Below are 19,548 nucleotides of genomic sequence, written 5' to 3'. Positions count from 1 at the left end.
TTTAAAGAGACAGTAACATTGCCTTTTCTGATCCCATTTAACATGATCACAGGCCACACACGGTGCAACATTGTAGCTTTAACATAGTTATCGACGTAAATTCAGCAAAACGATAACACTGTTTCAAATAATTTAGAGATTTTTTTTGGGGGGGGGTTAAGCAACAAAAAGCAACACAATAGCTATTTCCCATCGATCTTTCGAATTCTGCGTGAAAGCTATGCATTAGGACAACCAAAAGATGGCATCAAGCTGTCATTTTTAGCAGACTTGGAGCAGGAACAGTAAGGAACTGGCACTTTCAGGACACATTATTTTTTTAGTAGGTTTTATTTTAATATTGTTTTTGGTAGATAAATAGAAGGATACCCACCGCTCATCCTTATGCATGGACAGGTTTACATTTTAGATGCCATCAAACCTGTAAATAAATTAGTATTGCAAGTAATATATTTCAAACTTGCAAGGAGCCTCCGTCACTGTGGCCTGCAACCACTCATTCAAGCCCTCCAGTAAACAAACTGCCTTCTGCTCCAGCCAAATATTTAATATTTTGACTCGTCAGCCCAGAGCAGCTGTTGCCATTTTTCTGCACCCCAGTTCCTGTTTTTTTTTTATGAATAGTTGAGTCGCTCGGCCTTGTTTTCACATTGTAGATATGGCTTTTTGGTCACACTTCTCATCTGACTTCTCCGAACAGTATATGGGCGCACCAGAGCCACACTGTTTTCTGCCAATGCTGAGCTGATGGTACTGCTGAACATCTTTCGATGTTCAGCAGCAACTGTGGTAGGCAAAGGAAATTTAGTGCAGCAGATGGATGTGTCTTCCATCTGCTGCACTAAATTTCCTTTGGCTACCACAGTCTATGGTCCTCAACATTGCCTGTTTCTTTGTGCTTCTATGAAAGAGCTTGGACAGAACATCTGGAAACCCCTGTCTGCCGTGACATCTCTGTCTGCGAGAGAGCTTGCTGATGCAGTATAGCTACCTTGTGTCTTGTTGCTGTGCTCAGGCCTGCCATGATGTATGACTTATGACATTAAAGTTTCTTAAGCAACCAAACCTTGTTAGTGAGTTTGGCTGCTCCTCACCTCGTTTTAATCCTCCTACACAGCACTTTCTGTTACAGTTAGTGATTCTATTTCAACCTATACATTAAATTGATCATCATTAAGGCCTGTTTGGAATAATTGTTTAATCATACACCTATAGCCCTACAAAATCTCTGACTTTGTGCAAATGTACCTAGAAGAGTTGATGCAGTTTAGAAGGCAAAGCGTGGTCACAAAAAACTTGATTTAGATTTTTCTTCTGTTCACTCACTTTGCATTTTGTTAAATTATAAAAATAAACTATTAACATGTCTAGTTTTGAAAGCATTCTAATTTTACAGCATTATATATATATATATATATCTATATATATATACAGTATATATATATATATATATATATATATATATATATACTATATGTGTGAAATAATCTCAATATATACCTCAGGTCCTAAAATCTATTAAACAAGAGAAGAGTTCCAATAAATATTTGATAAAACTGAAATAGGGCCACAGCTTATCCTAGCATGGTCTAATGTTTTGCACCACTGATTGGCTACTTGAACCATCCAATCAGTGGCATGAAAGCTCTCACTCAACCCCCCAGATCACTCACTGAGCCAGCTGATTGGGGGTAGGTATATGGATGGAAGTATGGATCTTCTGCACACCATATTCTGCAGATCCCCTCTCAACTATCATATTCATTACATTCATTTTCATTCCAGTATGAATGGCCAACAGGCAACTATCAAGATTTTCTTAAAAGACATTTTCATAAACCAAAATTTGTCTGGATCCAGTTAGGCCATGAAAGTTGCAGTTAAACTTTTACTGAAGAGATACCTGAAGGACCTCCGTTAGTGTAACAATGGTTCTTATTAGCTTTTTTTATTTTCCCTAAGAATAAGAATGTTAGTTAAACTATACATGTGCAAAAATCCATTTTACATGAATACGATTAAATAATGCCTCTGTCTGAATGATTACCATTAATACCATCCGTTTTGTGAGCATAGATCTCTCTGGCAATATTAACTTTTTCTTGGTCTCATCGTAAGGATACATTAAACCTAATTAAATTTATACTGAGCAGTAATAAAGGAAGGAGCACATTACCAACCTTCCATTGTTCTGGGAAACCGCTTCTTGAATTATGATGAGATGGAGAACAAATCTGTTGGATTTCTTTCTTGTACTTTTCAACGGCTTTGATTAGTCTCTCTTTTTTCTGCTGATCTTTAACTGTTAGAATAAAAAAGTGAAAAGCTTGGTCTACAATAACCTGTATCATGATTATATAAATTGATTGAACTATTTATTAAATAATAGATGGCCGTACATTCTAAGGAAGACATTGAAAGTCATATTTATGGGAAATAATTGAGCAATTTGGTGGTTGGGCGTATTCATGTTGGAACGAGAAGTTGAAACATTCCGTTTTTTGCAGTGTAGTTTTGGGTATTAATGGTTCCTGGACTTGCCCCCTAGGCCTAGGTGGTCTATACCAGAAGATGCCCGACCAACAAATAGTAAATATATATATGAACATGCTATTCACATAAATAAGAAATACTATTCATGAATGTATGCCTGTATATAATGGTGAGTTTTAACAATGGCCCACACTATAACATTTCGATGTACCGTATATCACATATATGTAGTTTACATTAAAAGGTGTTATCAGTGCCGAACACAAATTAAGCAAAATTCACTATGTTTGTTAAACTTTAAATTAATGTTATATTTAATTAATCATATTATCAAATTTTCTGAATAGCCAACAATGGACCCTGAACCAATAATTTTCTTCTCGTTTTAATTAGTTATATTTTTTGGATATTAATATATAAAATATTGCAACAGTAAACTGCATTTGTTTGATTTGATGAACCATAACTTTGCATCCACTGTATTTTTAGGAATTATTTCTATCTTTTTTTGGTTTTTAGAAAAAGAATCGCTTATTTCATGAGTCAGTGATTAGGAAATGTACAGTAAATCTACAATGTTATATTTGAGAATATATCCAGTTTAAATGTCAATTAACTGTAATGCATTTGGACAGCAGCCATGTAGACTAAATTAGGTTTTGTGGGTATAAATATAAGGGAAATGTCACACTTTCATTGGAGCCTCTAAAGCACACCAGATATATGAAGGTTCAGTCTTCTATGTTTTGAACATTCATCAAAATAAATCTTCAGAATGATGAGTTTTTATTGCAAGATCTGTAAGAGGCAATTTTTGTGATTTCACTTAAATACTTTAGAATTTTAGAATTTAGAATGCAACATCTTCAAAATCCCTGTTGGTGTAATGGTCAAGTGTCCCAATACTTTTGTCCATATACTGTGCGTTGGTTTAAGTGGGTTTGCTAGAGATACTTGGGTGTTCTCTGGTTTGCTAGGATGCCAGAATCCTTTAAATCATGAAACACAAAAAATGTGCAATTCTGCATGTAGGGGATCCTCTGTCACACAAGGTTTAGATGGGGTTCACAAGCAGCCATCCAGGGAATGACCACCAAATCTCCCGTGAGAACATTGCAGAACCACAAAGGGCTGGTCTGACTTGGACCAGGCCCATCCGAGTCAGACTAGCCCTTTTTGAACAATCTTTGACTGGCAAGGGGAGGCAACATGCAGCATGGTCACATTATGTCACCCTGTGGTAAAGGCAAGGCTGTTTGCACAGAGTTTGAGCACCAGAGGTAAGCTGCGGAGAGTGTGAGAGGGAGGAAGGAAGTATGAATGAATGAATTAATGTATGTTAGAATGAGAATGTATGTGTGTAGGTGTGTATGTTATTAATGGATGTTAGAATGAGAATGTATGTATGTGTGTAAGTGTGTATGTTATTAATGGATGTGTCAGTGTTTGGGTGAGTCAAAGATGGCACAGGCAGGCTATTTGGTGACCCGGAGAAGCTGTTTGGTGGCAAAGATGGCACAGACAATCTGTGTAGGGGTAAAAGATGGCACAAGCAGGCTGTTTTGGAGTGCTGACAAGCTGGTGGTTAAGATAGCACTGACATGCTATTTGGGGGCAAATCTGGCACTTACAACTGTTTTGGGGAGGAGCAGTTTTTCCACCAGGGCCCTGTAGTTTCTGGTTATGCCCCTGGTTATGAGATTGATATTACCCCTGTTGTAGAAAAATGCCATACAGATAGAACGTGCCAGCTGTCTGTACAGGGAAGGGTGAATTATAAGCTTACAAGAAGTTACGTAAAATGAATACAGGAATTTGAGAAATGACATCTCTCCCAAGGAACTGGAGGCAGTGAATGCTTGTTTCTTGCATAAGTAATCATGCAGAAAACAGACATCGCTACTTATGCCAATTCACATCTGTTACTGCAATAAGACATTAAGAAGACAATGGGCTAGGGCTTTTTTCTCATTTAAATTAATCTGTAAAATGTTTTAAAAGTGTTATTATTTCAGCGCCGCAGATAATCCTTCCATCAACCATCAATGAATAAATTACTAAACAGAATCCTTTAAACCTCCTACCTGTGTTTTTCACTATTATTTGCTGGTTTTTATTACATATTTATGGTTCTCTGTGATCACTTGGTAACGAAGTCACAATGGATCATTGTTTTCAGGATTTTAAAGTATATACTGTAGTATAATAGTATTTTTTTTTAGAATACAGGCAATTCTGTGGATTTGGTGACTGCTAGGTAGAGTCTACACTAAAGGTGAGCCGGAGGTTTTACAGCTTTTGACATAAATGAATTTATCAAAACTACCTACATTTTGTGTTCTTGTTTGGGAATCAGTGTTTTTTTTTCGAACGTTACCATTTTTAAATCAGTTTCCACCAATGGCTGAGAAGGAAAAATCCTATAAATCCTGAGAACTGGAAGTTAGGATCACTGCTCCCATGGTAGGTTCACTAGGTGGGTTCTTAATATATATATATTCATATATATATATATAATTACACAGGTTTATTTGGTGTACCGAACTAGCGTTTGGGAAACATATGACATAGTCAAAGAATGAAGTCTCCTTTTCTGTTCGCAACTAGAAGATTGACGCACTGTGCAGGAGTTCTTATCAAGGTACCTGATCTTGTAGAGGATTGAATGACATAGATAATGAAAGCAGGTACAATGCAGCCATCAGGGAGGTAAGTGCGGGTGACCATGTTATTTTATTAATAATTCAAGATCGCACAATGAGATTGCTACATGTTCAGATACAATGGGGTTTATGTGATAAAATATGGTAAAATCTGAGTATCATAGAAGTGAACTAAACTGGTACTTTTTAATTTTTTTATTTTATTGATTTTTTTTTACTGGAATTTATTCTCAATATTAAGCCCAGACAGGGTATTAAAAATGAATGTATCCTGTTTTTGATCTGGGTAGAAGCATGTTACTGTGTATAAAATCATTGTACGGTTTTATTTTGTAGCAAAAATGTGCCTATTTACAAAGAGATGAGCCACAGATACAGGGACAAACATTAGTTTTATTGGTGCAAATCTTTAAAACAGCTAAATAAAATAAATAAAATAAAATTCAATATTATAAAATGATGTCATCCTCCATTTTATTCTGCCTACAAAGCTTTCTTCTTTATAACTCAAGGGAGGTTGCTATTGCCTGCGGATTTTGACTTTTTATATATAGCTATAGTTAATTGAGTTTATATCAGTTAATGTAATTCTATAACCCACCCTTAAAGAGGTCAGTTCACCAAGAAAACTTTAGGATTAACTTGACTGATCAGATTCGACTGAGGCTGCATTCGCACTTGCAAAACAAGTTATAATTTCGCTAAAATGTGAAATGTTTGCGAGGGCTTGCAAGGTCCTGCTGATTTAACTTTTGCACGTTTCAGGCGAGTGCATGGGAGTTCAATGTGAATGTTAATGCAAAATTACCCTATAGGAGGCTCAGACCCCAAGCCATGCCTCGCCCTTACCCTCTTCCCCTGCCCCACCGTACAAGAGGTGGGGGAAGAGAGAGTGGCAATCATCAGTACCCCTTGGTTCACAGGGGTCCCAGGGACCTACATTTTGTTTATTTTTTAAAAGAATTTTGCACCTTTTCCAGCTCGCACTTTTCCAGTACTCGCAGTTTAGTGAATAAGTGCAAAAGTGTTTTAAAATATATGTCCAAGATAATTAATAACATTGGACTGTGAAAGATGTTTCCCGATACACTAGACATAGGAAAATTAGCTCTTATGTCTACTGAAATCCTTGTCAATGGAGGAAAGTATAAACGCTTATTAAGTATTAATTGCAAATACAGAATATCACCTTTCTGGTTTAGATGAACCTTTGACCAGTCTACAACTTTCAGGCATTAAATGCTATATATATATATATATCTGTTCTCAAAGAGGCACGAACATTTTATCTCTTTTTCCAACTGTCTGCTCCTGTCACTTGATTTAAATTATATTTCACGTTTTGTGATCAGCAAGTTCATTAAAAATTCTTAGAATAACTTTGTATAATTTACGACAAATACGTGAGCCGACATACTATGAACTTGCAGCACACTTATACATAGGAATTAATACAAAGCTTGATTTAAGCATCCATGCACTTGCCACTTGCCGGTTAGGGTACCCAAGTTGTGCAAAATCCAAACACCCTAACAATAATCAAATAAAAACACGAAAACGTACTGGATGTTGACGCTTCAACGTTCTTCTTTGATAACCTGAATGCATGAAAAAGACATCACTGCATTGGTAACTACTAATAACTCTTTCACTACATATAATATCCAGCCAACACAGGTGGTCCCAAACACATCACCGGTCATTATTTCTTCATTAATTCTGGGACGCTAACTCATCTGATATACCTTTTTTCCTTTTCCGATCACCATCTTTTTCTTACCACCACCACCATCTTGTCCATATCTATAGCCGCCTATGCAAATAATCACTTGAAACTTTAACCTAAAAACTAGGACACCTTACCCCAAAAAATATTCAGTAAACCAAAAAAACAAAAACCAACTAAAATATCTTGCTAGGAGGAGTACACCAAGGGTTCTTCTCCAAGAGGGTCAGGCTAGGTCATGTAACCCCCTCCTTCTATATGTCTCCAGAGGTCTCTTTATTAATTGTACCAATGCACAAGCAGAAGAGAATATTTTTCATATAAAAAAGGAGAAAAAATATACAAGGAATTGTTACACCGAAGACAAAAGATGATTTTTACAGAGGAAGGGATGGGATCTCAGTTAGAATATAGTAATATTGATCTTCTACTTCAACTCTTCTACATAAAACAGATAAATCTATGGTACCTGGTGGGATACAGCTAAAATAATTAAAGGGATTCAGACTTTGCTGGTAAAAGTGTTAATAAAATTATTTGAATTACTTTCAGAAGATCGGAAGTTGGCCATTTTATTTCCACCTCAAGAAACATACAGATGTTTTAGAGAGATTTCAAAGAAGAGCTACAGAAATGGTGAATGGTTTTCTGGATAAAAATTAGATTGTAAGCTTGCAAGTTCAGGGTCTCCTTCTCCCCCTCGCCAACCAGCTATATTGTCAAATTGAAATGTTAAGCATTAGATTTGTGCAAATAGGCCAAAAATTATTTAGACACATTTTTCACGTTTTTGGCCCATTTGCTGAAAATTCAGGAGCATTTTTAGTTTAGGAGCAAAATTTGTTGCCCAGTGCCCACATTCACGCTCATTAACACTGTCACTCACTCTCTTACACTCTCATTCATTCTCTCTCTCTCTCTAAATGTTTCCCTACCTTCTCTGCCGACCACTTCCGCATCTTTTTATGCATCTCCTTCTATCTTCTCCCTCCTCTTCTCTATTCTATCTTCAATCCTTAATCTGGTCTCTTCTTTATTTGTCCGCATCTCCACTGACATAACCGGGCAACTTCTGCGGTGCTCCAGTGACATCGTAACCGAAAGCACCAACTGAGGGCAATACGGCGTCACTTGCTGTGACGTCTTCTCCCCAATCCTCCAATCGGTGGAGAGGACGTCACTGCAAGCACTCGCATTTTGCACTCACGTGAACTGACCTCACGTCATGGCAAGCGCCGCCATATTGTCCTCAGTTGGTGCTTTTGTGATGTCTTCTTCCCCGATTTTAGGATTTCACGTCGAGTTACGGGTTATGTCTGTGAGGTTGTGGACGAGGAAAAAGGTTAGCAGATTAAAGATTGAAGATAGAACAAAAAAGAGGAGATATGAGAAGAAGATGATGCAGAAGTGAACGGCGTAAGTGGTCAGCAGAGAAGGTAGGGAGACAGTGAGTGAGAGTGTGAGACAGTGTGGACCCAGAAATTACGGCCGACAAATTTTTAGCTTTTTGCTTCATTTTTGTACAATTCGTGGACGTGGAAATTTACAAAAATTCTGTAAAATTGCAATTTCAAATGTTATTGTTAATTTAGATATTTAGTGTTGCTCATTCTCGGCTGAGTCAATCTCACATTGTTTTTGAATGAATTATTAACTAAGACTTTGATGAGAGCGGTGATTAACAATGAATTGCTTTTCTGACATGGAAAGCATCCAGAAACAAATCTGTTTGAGTCTTCTCTTAGTTGGTGACTAACAGCCTTGAAAGCAGAAGGTCCTGTAGGCGTTGAAGAAAAACTAACCCTAAAATGGAAAATCCAGTCTGACACTTTCCTCAAAGCCCGTTTTGGATATTTATCAAAGAACATTGCTAACGTTGACAGAATTAACATGCTTAATGTTAGATAAAGGTCACGTCCTCTCTATATAGCTAATTAAATGTCTAGGTTTGATATTCTTTGTAGGAAACACAGTGAAATATATCAGTGTCAGTATGTAGTATGTAGATAAGGGAATTCCTTTAACATCATTCTGACATTATAATAGTCAAACCAAAGCAATTAGGTTATGTCTGAATGCACACGATGGTTGACAAGTTTTCTTTGTAATAATTGAATGCCTGAAGCCCCAAAACATCTTCCTTCTTAACCCCTTCCTTACTCTTTGGACGTACCGCTACATCCTCAAAATCCTTGGCAAGACTTCCATTAGGTTGTAGCGGTACATCTTGTTTTTCTTGCAGTGGTAGCGGCCGATAGCTTCTGGTAGACATCCCTGGTGACGTCAACCGGAGGGTAATTGGAAGACAGGATATCTAGAAAGATATCTGATTGCCCCCCTGTTGGCCAATTACACGCATTGCAATCAGCAATGCAAGTCAATGGAGACTTGCATGCTGATCACAGTGTGATCAGTTCAGGGGGTATCAGAAGGAAAAAAGGTAACATTTCTGGTAACATTTACATAACTACATAAATATCTCTCAATGTGCTATTGAGTTTTAGAAAACCTTGTTGTATTAAGGTGTTGATGATCGTTTCAAATAACTTTTGACCTAAACATCCCTATATAAGTACTTTATGCACCTGCTAAATGGTATTAAAGCAACTGCGGATATAATTCAAGCAGAAATAGGGAGTAAGGTGAGAAAAGGCCAATGTATGATTGACGAAGAGCAAGATGTTAGCTAGATAATGGAGTTCGGTATCAGAAAACAGACCTCAGCCGTAGATAAACTACATGAAACCTGAGCCGCCATGAAAATCATAAGAAAACTAACTGAATAAGTGCAAAGGGTTAGGAATTCTATATTGTTACCAAGCTGAAAATGGCTTAAGATGTCACAGAAGGGGGAGATTGCTAAAAGCCTTTGCGATTAGCTGCTGGACTATAATCTTAATACACTTTATCTCGTCTACAGGGAAAATTGGATTTGAAGACCCTGCTAATGCATCAATGATACCAAGCTAGGTGCAGGCAGTAGTCTGAATATCTGAAACGTTTGTGATTCATACTGATATGATATGCCGACATTACAAAACATGCCAGCAAGTCGATCGCTTGCTACATACAGTGGAATATTTTGACCCCTCTGCTATTAGGCTGCTCAAAGGGCAGGTTACAACAGAGATCACTAATTTCCCCAACTGGTCCGTTTATGCTGTGGAGGACTGTGTTGAGACGGCATCTCCTCCATAGCCGTCTATCCTCCGGTGCAAAGAAAGGACGCCCTAAAACGGCACTCGGCAGCAAGCATGGTGGCTTTGTGATCTTCCCTGTAGCCGACCACAATGTTTTATATCTATGTTCGACCTTCAGTGCTTCAGCTGACAGGGAAGAGTGATTTTTCTGCAGAAAACACACATGCTTATGCTCACACCTGGGAACTCTCAGATTTCAACCGTCAGTCTCAGGGATTTTAGTCCTTTTGCTACCAGTATGTCATGGCTCATATCAATTAAAGTAATTGAATAATGACAAGTCAAGATTTTAATTAAGGACGAGCATTAGAGTCACTTGGTTAACGGATTCGATGAGTTGCTACATTGAATCTGAATGCTGGGCCATTAAAGGGTTAATTTAAAGAGTCTTAAACTGAGCTCAGGATGTTCCCAGGCATGCTTATGTATTTGGGACTGTTTCTTTTGGAGGTAACTGTGGAAACGGGTTAATACCCGAGAATCTGTTGAAAAGAAACAAGCCGACAATTCCCAGACTCTAAGAACCAACAATTTAGTTCCCCTCTCAAGAAATGGCGTCTGTTTACATGAAATTGCTGAAGATGATGTCTTATTTGTTTCCAGTTTTCAATAACACTTTCTGTAAAACTATTTCCAGGATGAAAACAACAACAACAACAAAAAATATGAGCAAAACAGAGTGGTGTATAATATATCTGTCCGAGGAGCACTTTTAAAAGTGAGTAAACAATATAATACAGTCTCCTTTACCACCGCAGACCCAACAAACAAAAACACGGAGCTACAGAACACATCTCGGCGAGCAGAATCTAAAAATAGGGCTGCCATCGATCCGAGTAATAAAACATTCATGAGTGAGAGTCAGACACCTGTCCAGGCTTACTGTCAACGCAATTTACCATTTTCACCTACTGGAACAGATGTTTAAAATCGTGATTTCAGCCAGCAACATGCTGAATAGAACGCATTCGATAAACAATGATTATTAGAAATTCTGTATAATACCGCGTCGGGGTTATGGAGAAGAAACGAAAAGTGAAGAAAAGGATAAACAATCCCCAAATGCCCTGGAAAGAATAAATGGAACTATATATATATATATATATATATATATATATATGGGTTGGGGCCACTAAAATCTTTGTTTGGAGGAGGGGGGGCTGCTCAGAAGAGCTACCTGACTCCCCTCCTCACCAGAAAAGCCGGACCTTTAGGGGACCCGGCTCCACCGTGGCTTTTCTGTGTTGTGTTCGTGTCCGTCCATCAAATCACAGTTTTGTATCAATAAACTCAAAATACACAAATATATAAAAAAGTTAAAACACGTGTGCTGTGAAAAAAATCAATTCAATCATGTGGCAAAACTACCGGTATATACAAAATGCTCCCAGCAGAAGCCCCAGCCTTACCAGCTGGTGTGATAAAAAATTGTTCATATATACCACATACAGAGACAGAAGATTGGGGCTCATACATACACAAATAAAAGTGCATGTGGCACGTGAAAGAGTGCAGTGTGCGCAGCACCCAGTCCTAGATGGAAGACCGGGGACCTAAAAACAACCTCACAGCATCACGCTTTCCCTCTCTCGCAGCCACTCTCTTGATCGCAGCAAAAAAGCCAAGAATGATCAGCATGAAGTTGTGATGCTGGTTTAATCGTTGAGGCTTGGGGTAGCCAAGAAATACCATTACATAAGTTATGGTGGGTAAAGGTGATGGAAAACCCTTCCACTTATATTTAAGGGGTAATAGAAGCATTATTAAACACTCATCTACAGACACCAGACAAGCCAGAAGGTTTGTTTTTCCCTCAGAAATCTCATGGTGCTGCCACAACCACAAGGGATTCTGGGTAGGCACATGCAAATAAGGTTAATGGTTTATATATAGATATACAGATATATTTATATATATAGATATCTATTGTATATACATAATTTGGCAATAATACATCTGTCAGCAAATTAACACACAACCACGCCTTCCCTATCCCATCATGCCAGATGCGCCCCACGTCTTATTACATTTCAATGCAATAAATTAATCACAATGGAATACAAAACAAGAATTCTTCAGGAGAGGTTCAGAGTAAGAAGGTTGACCCCGTCTAGGAATATGCTGCTTCTGCAAAACTGTAAAAACAACAATAGAGGAATAAAACGCACTAAATGAAATTATTTTCCTGCACATTAGCCCTTTGCCACCTATTTCCTTTTGTAATTTCAGGTGTGGATTTCCCATTCATCACGAATGCTTAGTAAGCAATAAGGAAAACACTTCCATAATGTATCGCAGGAACCCAGGACCGTGTTATCATAACTTGATTTTTTTAATGTAGGTATCATTTTCTTAACCCTATACATTGCAACCATCACTGGTATCAGATATAAGATCATACATTTTGTGTAATCTAAGGAAAATAGGACATATGAATTGGGTTCATTCTAACCAGAAACGCAAGACGCATTCTAGAAGCACCCCCATGAGAAATCCATCATTTCTGAATTAGGGCTTCTCTTGTGATCCCATCACAGATTTTCGCAATTTCCGTTGTGTAGTATGCACAAAAAAACAATAGATTTCTTCAAAACATTATGTTTTATCTCATGGTCTATCTGAGTCAGAGATAAAGTGGTGAACGTTTCTTCACTTTCCTCTTAGTAAGACCCCTTACGGTTAGCCGGGGTCCCATACAGCACTCACTGGCCAACTCCCATCTTCTAAGAGCCGACGCCAAGTGGATTCAAAGAAGAATCAGCTTATAGCTTCCAATTGTTTAATAAGAGATTCAGGAAGAACCAAAGAAAATGATCAGATCGAGTTTACTGACATGGAAAAGCTCTAGATCTTTCACCCACCCAATTCTTATTGAATAGACATCCGACTTTCTGACTTAGATGCACAATTCAATTTTACACATTTATGAAGCGTCACATATGAACGCTTTTTACCATATCTAAGAATTCAGAAAGCTAAGAATTCACAGTTGTCTCCATATCTCTTTGATTAGTGTAAGAACGGATGTCTTCAAACTATTAGTTGGATTACTATTTTAGATGTCTCCCCATCTGGTCACCAGCAGATGTCCAGGTTGGAGTCAACAGACACAATGTAGCCATTTAGCCAATTATGTTTTCATCTATAAAGCCGAGCATCTCATTTTTAAACATTCTCCCCCAAAAAAATGGTTACGCCACTTTAAAACTATAGATCATAACTCTTGATTATCAGGTGCTTTGTGTATATTTGAAAAAGTAATCCATAAACTGTAAATGTTGCTTGTTGTTTGGGAAGACATAAACTCTGTTAGATATCCCATCGAAACAAGAGCCTCGAGACCATAATTCACACCCTGATGGCTTAAGTCAGAGAAAAGGACATTTAAATCGCCCACTATCACAATGCAAATCCTTCTGGATTTATAAAGCTTACACTCCGGCCCCAAAAAGGGTTAAATATAGAATTAAATTATAGACCCTTTCTAAAAGAGTGACGTATAACTGTCACATACCTATATATATATATATATATGTGTGTGTAAATCCAACATCTATATATATAGATATATAGATGTGGATTTTGCTTTGCTATATAGTAGCTTCTTATATATGGTAGAATTGCTAATTATTTGATCAACACATAAGATTAAGTATTATTAAACACTCATCTACAGACACCAGACTGCTTGTTTCTCCCTCAGAAATCTCATGGTGCTGCCAAAACCACAAGGGATTCTGGGTAGGCACATGCAAATAAGGTCAACAACTTTCATCTTTGCCTCTATAGCCACTTTATACATGGATCCCTTGAAAGTATTATTTGCATGCGCCTACCCAGAATCCCTTGTGGTTTTGGCAGCACCATGAGATTTCTGAGGGAAAAACAAGCTTTCTGGCTTGTCTGGTGTCTGTAGATGAGTGTTTAATAATACTTCTACTACCCCTTAAATTTAAGTGGAAGGGTCTTCCATCATCTTTACCCCCCATAACTTATGTAATGGTATTTCTTGGTTACCCCTAGCCTCAAGTATTAAGCCAGCATTGCAATTGAGCCTAAGCATTTTAAGACGCTATCCGTAATCTACCCCATTCTATGGTTATTATGTAGCCTATAATTTAGGTGCTTGTGCATGTGGTTGCTGTAGCAATGTCTAATCTACCACTTCTTATTTCTTATGTCTTTGACCCCTGAGGATATTAGGTCAAGAACGTTGCAAGATGTAGGAACCGGAACATAGAATTTGACAGTAGAGAAAAAAACGCTCATCGACGCTTTTCTGCTCATTTTGATACCTGCGGTAAAACCTGAAACCTCATTCGGTCCATGGCTTTGTGTAATGTTGAGGATAGCTTTAGGCAAAGATACCATTTGTGTTTAAATAAAAGGCATGTTCCACATGAGACTCACTCTTACAACTAGGATATCGTACAAATGTCACTACTAGAATAAGATGTAGCATAAATAAAAAATAGTATTGATAACCATTTTTGATAACAAAATGCCTAGAACCTAGAAAATATTGCACACCAATTGAAATAAAAGTTAAAATAGATATAATGAAAATGAATAAAGTAGTATATTTGGAAATGATACACGAAGAGAGTATAAATGTACTGTGTATAATTTAAAGGACATGGTTTTCTCAGTGTACTTACATTTAATGCTACTGAACAAAGTCTTGGGTGCTGATGTGTCAACAGCGGCTGGAAAAACAAATAAAATCGGATTATATCACTTAAATATTTAATATTCATGGCAAATATGCATTCTTGTAATCAGTAAATGTTTTATCATAAGAAATGTGTTTTTAAAATGGATATTTTAAAAGGACGAATGGATGTGTTTTTGGATAACAGGCTCACAATCTGTTTTTTTTAATCATTTGATAATTTAAAAAAAGATCTGTTTTGACGCCTGGCTTGTCTGACTACCCCCAGCCTTGAGATTTTGTGCCTTGCCGACGTGATCTGTGTGCCATACCTGACTATCCTGACTACAAGCTCTGTGTACTCACCTCGACTTCATCTGTCTACCCGTTTAGTAGACCTGAGCCTCCACACGGTTGGGATCATCAAAGTCACTGTTGTCTTATCTTGGGGTTCAATCCCTTGTTAGGTGTATCAGGTGTGTGTGTGTGTGCTCCTGGCAGTCATGATAATAGGTGTTCCCATTTGGACACATGAAATATTGAGGGGGTATTATAAAACTAAGGAGTTCTTTGAGATTAGTTGTCTGCCCATAATATCCACACATAGGAGCCTGAACTAGCCGACAGTTACCTTTCCTGACATTATTATATAATAATAATACATGTATAGATCCATGCCAGACGCAATATGTGGCTTCATATATCCAGCCGTCCGACGCACTTATATCATCAAGCGGCTGCTGGCCTTAAAGTGCCAGGGCCGCTCCATCATTGCCAGTCTAACCCTGACTACATAATTAATACATATTAACTCCCAATGATGCTTAAGTGACATGGATCCGGAGAAATGCTGACTCCCTTGTAACCCTTGGCCTTAACACACCAGGCTAATGTGTAGGTTGGTTCATCACGGACTTTATTTTCACATTTCTGAAAGCTAATGATCAGCCAGATGTAGATAATATTAATCAAGTCAGATATATTCCAGTTCTATGAATATAAAATTATAAATACACGGAACTTAGATTCTACTGTCAGTCACGGAGCCACCTGTGAATAATGTTCAAGAAATGCTCCGCTTATCAGATAATATCATTTCCATATGGAAAGATTTTATATCTCCCAGTTTGCAGAGTAAAAATGGTGATGTCATGTGACTCTGCTGTAAAATGATGGCCGCACATGCAGTATGCAAGCAGCCATAAAGGAGAGCTCCAGGCTGGGTAAGTTTGCGCTGAGGTGTGATGAGTGAGGTGTAATGAGTGAGGTGTGATGTGTGACCAGAGGAGTGAGGTGTGATGGAGTAAGTGTATATTTCTTAGTGTGTGTTATGTATACGTCTGGGTATGTTAATGTATGTCTGGGTGTGTGTATGTCTGGGTATGTTAATGTATGTCTGGGTGTGTGTATATCTGGGTGTGTGTTTGTCTGCCTGGATGTGTGTGCTGGTTGTGGTAGTGTAAATGTCTGGTTTGGATGTGTGTGTTAGTATGAGTGTTTGTGTATGATAGTGTACATGTTTGAGTGTGTGTGTCCGTCTGTGTGTGTGTTTAAGTGTTTCTGGTTGTGTTAGTGTTGAATGTTTAGTTGTGTTAATGTCTGGATGTGTGTGTTAGTGTTGAGTGTGTGTGTTACACGCTGCCCCTGTAGATGAGTATTTTTGAGGCACTGCTCGCTCTGCTTGTAGCCCCTTCCTGTCCCACAAAATGTGATTCCTGGACACGATACTGTCTACTTTTTAATTACAGGCTGAATTGTGCTGTGACTGTCTATGGGTTAATAAAAAAAAGGCACAACAATAGAAAAGCAGAAATCCCTTTGTGTCAATGACTTGCTAGTGCACTGTGTGTGCAGGTCCAACACGCAGCTTCTTCCATTGGCAAGATGGATAAACTTTGGGTTGTAAAGCAAAGAAATTGTTGAAGCTGGGGGATAATGAGGTCCGTGGGGTTTTCGCATTGCCTGCAATGCCTCCTACCGGGTCCAATGGTTCTAGAATGCCTGAGGCTCCCAATCCACGAGCGTGACTGCCTGGTCTACTAAATAATACATCACAGGACTCGTATAATCAGCGAGTCACATAGAGAATATATTTTACAGACATACATAGATCGCTTCACATACTTCAGTAGAACTCCCATTGGTTTCCCTTATGTAAACCCCATAAATGACCCTGATCTTAATGATGAACACATTTGTCTTTAATAGCCACTAATGTTCCATCGTGAAAAGGATGAAACTGTAAAATAGATGAGCAATGGGACTCATCTGATGCTGTAGAGGGTATCTCAGCGATCAAATGCCATATCTAACAGAGATAGCCCAGGTTCCGTATGGCTGACAAAACGTGTAGATCATACAAAGGTTATTAGATAGAAAGATTGGTGAAACGCAGGAATTATAGAAACCACTTGGGACCCGCTATCTGGGAAAACTGGAATACATCATTATTAAGATAAGAAAAAGCTAATCTGGTATTCACTTTCAAGTTCATGATTATTTTATAATAATTTAGAACTCATTGTGCATTAGACATTAGTGATCCATGACGGCTACACTGCATAGAGAGGACCATCTCTTCAAGTCTCAAACATGTCTTCGAGATGATTGACAGCTGTGCAGGGCATGGTGGGATAAGGGTGAGGCTGAAGTCTCATCAGCTGGCGTGGAACGTCCTATGCGGGGTAATGCATTAGTCTCTCAACCCCACAACACATAGGGTGGGGGAAGAAGGTGAAGCATTTGTTCCATAAACTGGATGGCCACTCAAGTTCAAAGTCGTAAGCACTCGCAGTACCTCTCAAGCCCCTCATATATATTCATTTGTAGGTAGCTTTGCGAGTTGTTTTCATGTCAATTAAGTCACACCAGTCAAATCAACCTTTAACTCAACTTATTATTAAATTATGAAATGAGAAAGACCCGAAAACATCTTTGTGCCGTCTAATGGTAGCTTCATAATAACTGGGGAAATATATGTGTTTTTTGTGTACCTGAGTTAAATAAGATCATTAGTTATTTATAAAGCACCAAAAAGTTACGTATTGCTGTACTAAGCAATTAAGTTATAAAGGAATAAAGATACTGCAAACATCTAATGGAATGAGATCCCAGCTAGTGAGATCTTGCAATCCAAAGCAGTCGGAAAGCTCTCAACACTCCGAATGGCCAAAGAGGGACGTTTTTTTATTTAGGGATTCAGGTGCGACAAAAGGGGAAAGAAATACCAAGAATGTTATGTGACAAAGTAGAAATTGCAGATTAATTGGGGTTGAATATTAAATAATCTAAATGTAGGTAGAAACATAATCTTAACGTAACATATCATCTTCTTAAAAACAAACGAACAAAGTAGAACTAAAAAGATAAAAAATAGCAATTCATTTTCACCTTCAGATAGTAAAAATGTTAACATTTTCTGCGCTAAACTATGAGAACCAACAATATCTATTATTGTAGAGCATTGCCGAATTGCTCATAGCTGAAACTTCCTAACCAACACCGTGCTCAACATGTGGTTCAGATGAAGGCTTCATCAGGAGGTACATATGTACAGGTCTGGGGCCAAAATACGTGATGCCCTGCAACATTGATATCGGGACACCTTCTTTGTTTTGATTGGCCACTGTACAAATGTCTGAAAAACATTGATTACCAAAAAAACTACATATTTTGGAGTAAGCTTCGAGAACAGGTCAGTTTTTGTTATGATCAGGTTACGATCACCATATAGTCCATTCGATGACTTAAAAAGAGATTGGCGGATTCCTTCTATTGTTCTTCTTTACTAATTAAGATTAATAGATCTATGACAGCAGAGAAACAAGAGAAACAAAATCGCTGGTCAGAGGTGGGCTGCATCAGAGGCTCCTTCTCAAAGCGCTTTGATTTTCCATTAGATAAACACCTACCTCTATTGATCATAGTTATCAATAGATAACAAAGAGAACTACAACGCTGCAGCTTCACACTGTATCTCCTCATACGAGTGAGAAATACATTGCATCAAAAACAACTGATGCCTATGAAAAAAGGATAAATGTACGGTTTCGGGTGAAGTGACAATATCTGCAGCTTTTCCCTTAATACTTAATCAACATGTTTGTTTGTCATAAATGAGCTATGTTTTCCAACCGTCGCATATGTTAACCATTTTACTCCCAGCTGGATGCCACCAAAACACTTCCTTGTGCTGCATACCATTTCATTTCACCATGGAAAACATATAAACGGAAACTATGTTTACATTATGCCAGAAGATCAATGTCATTTTTAGGTAAATACAATTTTAGAGGGAAAATTGCAGAAAGTGCTATATGGTGTTCATTTAAAGCATAGCCTTACCCCCCAAAATAAATAAATAAATATATATATATATATATATATATATATATATATATATATATATAATTTAATATAGTTTCCTATGAAAAAAATAAAAATAAAAAATAAAATAAAAAAAATAATAATAAAAAATAAAAAAATAATAATAAAAAATAAAAAAAATAATAATAATAAAAAAAAATTAAATAAATAAATAAATAAAAATAAAACATAAGGCACTTATTTCAGGGAGAAGCTACAGCTCCCCACTTCCACGATGGAAGCAGCCAATCGGTGGCAGGAAAGCACTTCCATTCAAAACAAAGGGAGCACTTAATGCTCATATGCACGGGGATTGTGAGCTTGCAATCTATTAGAAGGAATGCTGATGAATGAAATAAAAAGAGAGGGACTGCTTGGGTTTGGATAATTTAATTATAGCGAGAGGATGTGTTGTTCGAAAGATAAGCATAGATATATCGCCCATTAATA

General features: G+C 37.7%; 1 protein-coding gene across 1 annotated transcript in view; it reads right to left on the bottom strand.

Moving 5' to 3' along the window:
• LOC128483108 (spermatogenesis-associated protein 7 homolog) overlaps positions 1-19,548 on the bottom strand; it is a 52,177-nt gene that overhangs the window by 16,788 nt on the left and 15,841 nt on the right. Inside the window, exons 4-5 of the mRNA XM_053459160.1 lie at positions 14,741-14,788; positions 2,181-2,302 (exon numbers count right to left, since the gene is read on the bottom strand). Of these exons, the coding sequence (XP_053315135.1) occupies positions 2,181-2,302; positions 14,741-14,788 (170 nt within the window). The remainder of the gene's footprint in view (positions 1-2,180; positions 2,303-14,740; positions 14,789-19,548) is intronic.

This window comes from Spea bombifrons, chromosome 3 (assembly GCF_027358695.1).
Source record: "Spea bombifrons isolate aSpeBom1 chromosome 3, aSpeBom1.2.pri, whole genome shotgun sequence".
In the NCBI taxonomy this organism is placed as follows: domain Eukaryota; kingdom Metazoa; phylum Chordata; class Amphibia; order Anura; family Pelobatidae; genus Spea; species Spea bombifrons.
Note: the sequence above shows the minus strand (reverse complement) of the source record. Positions and strands in the feature narration are given on the sequence as shown.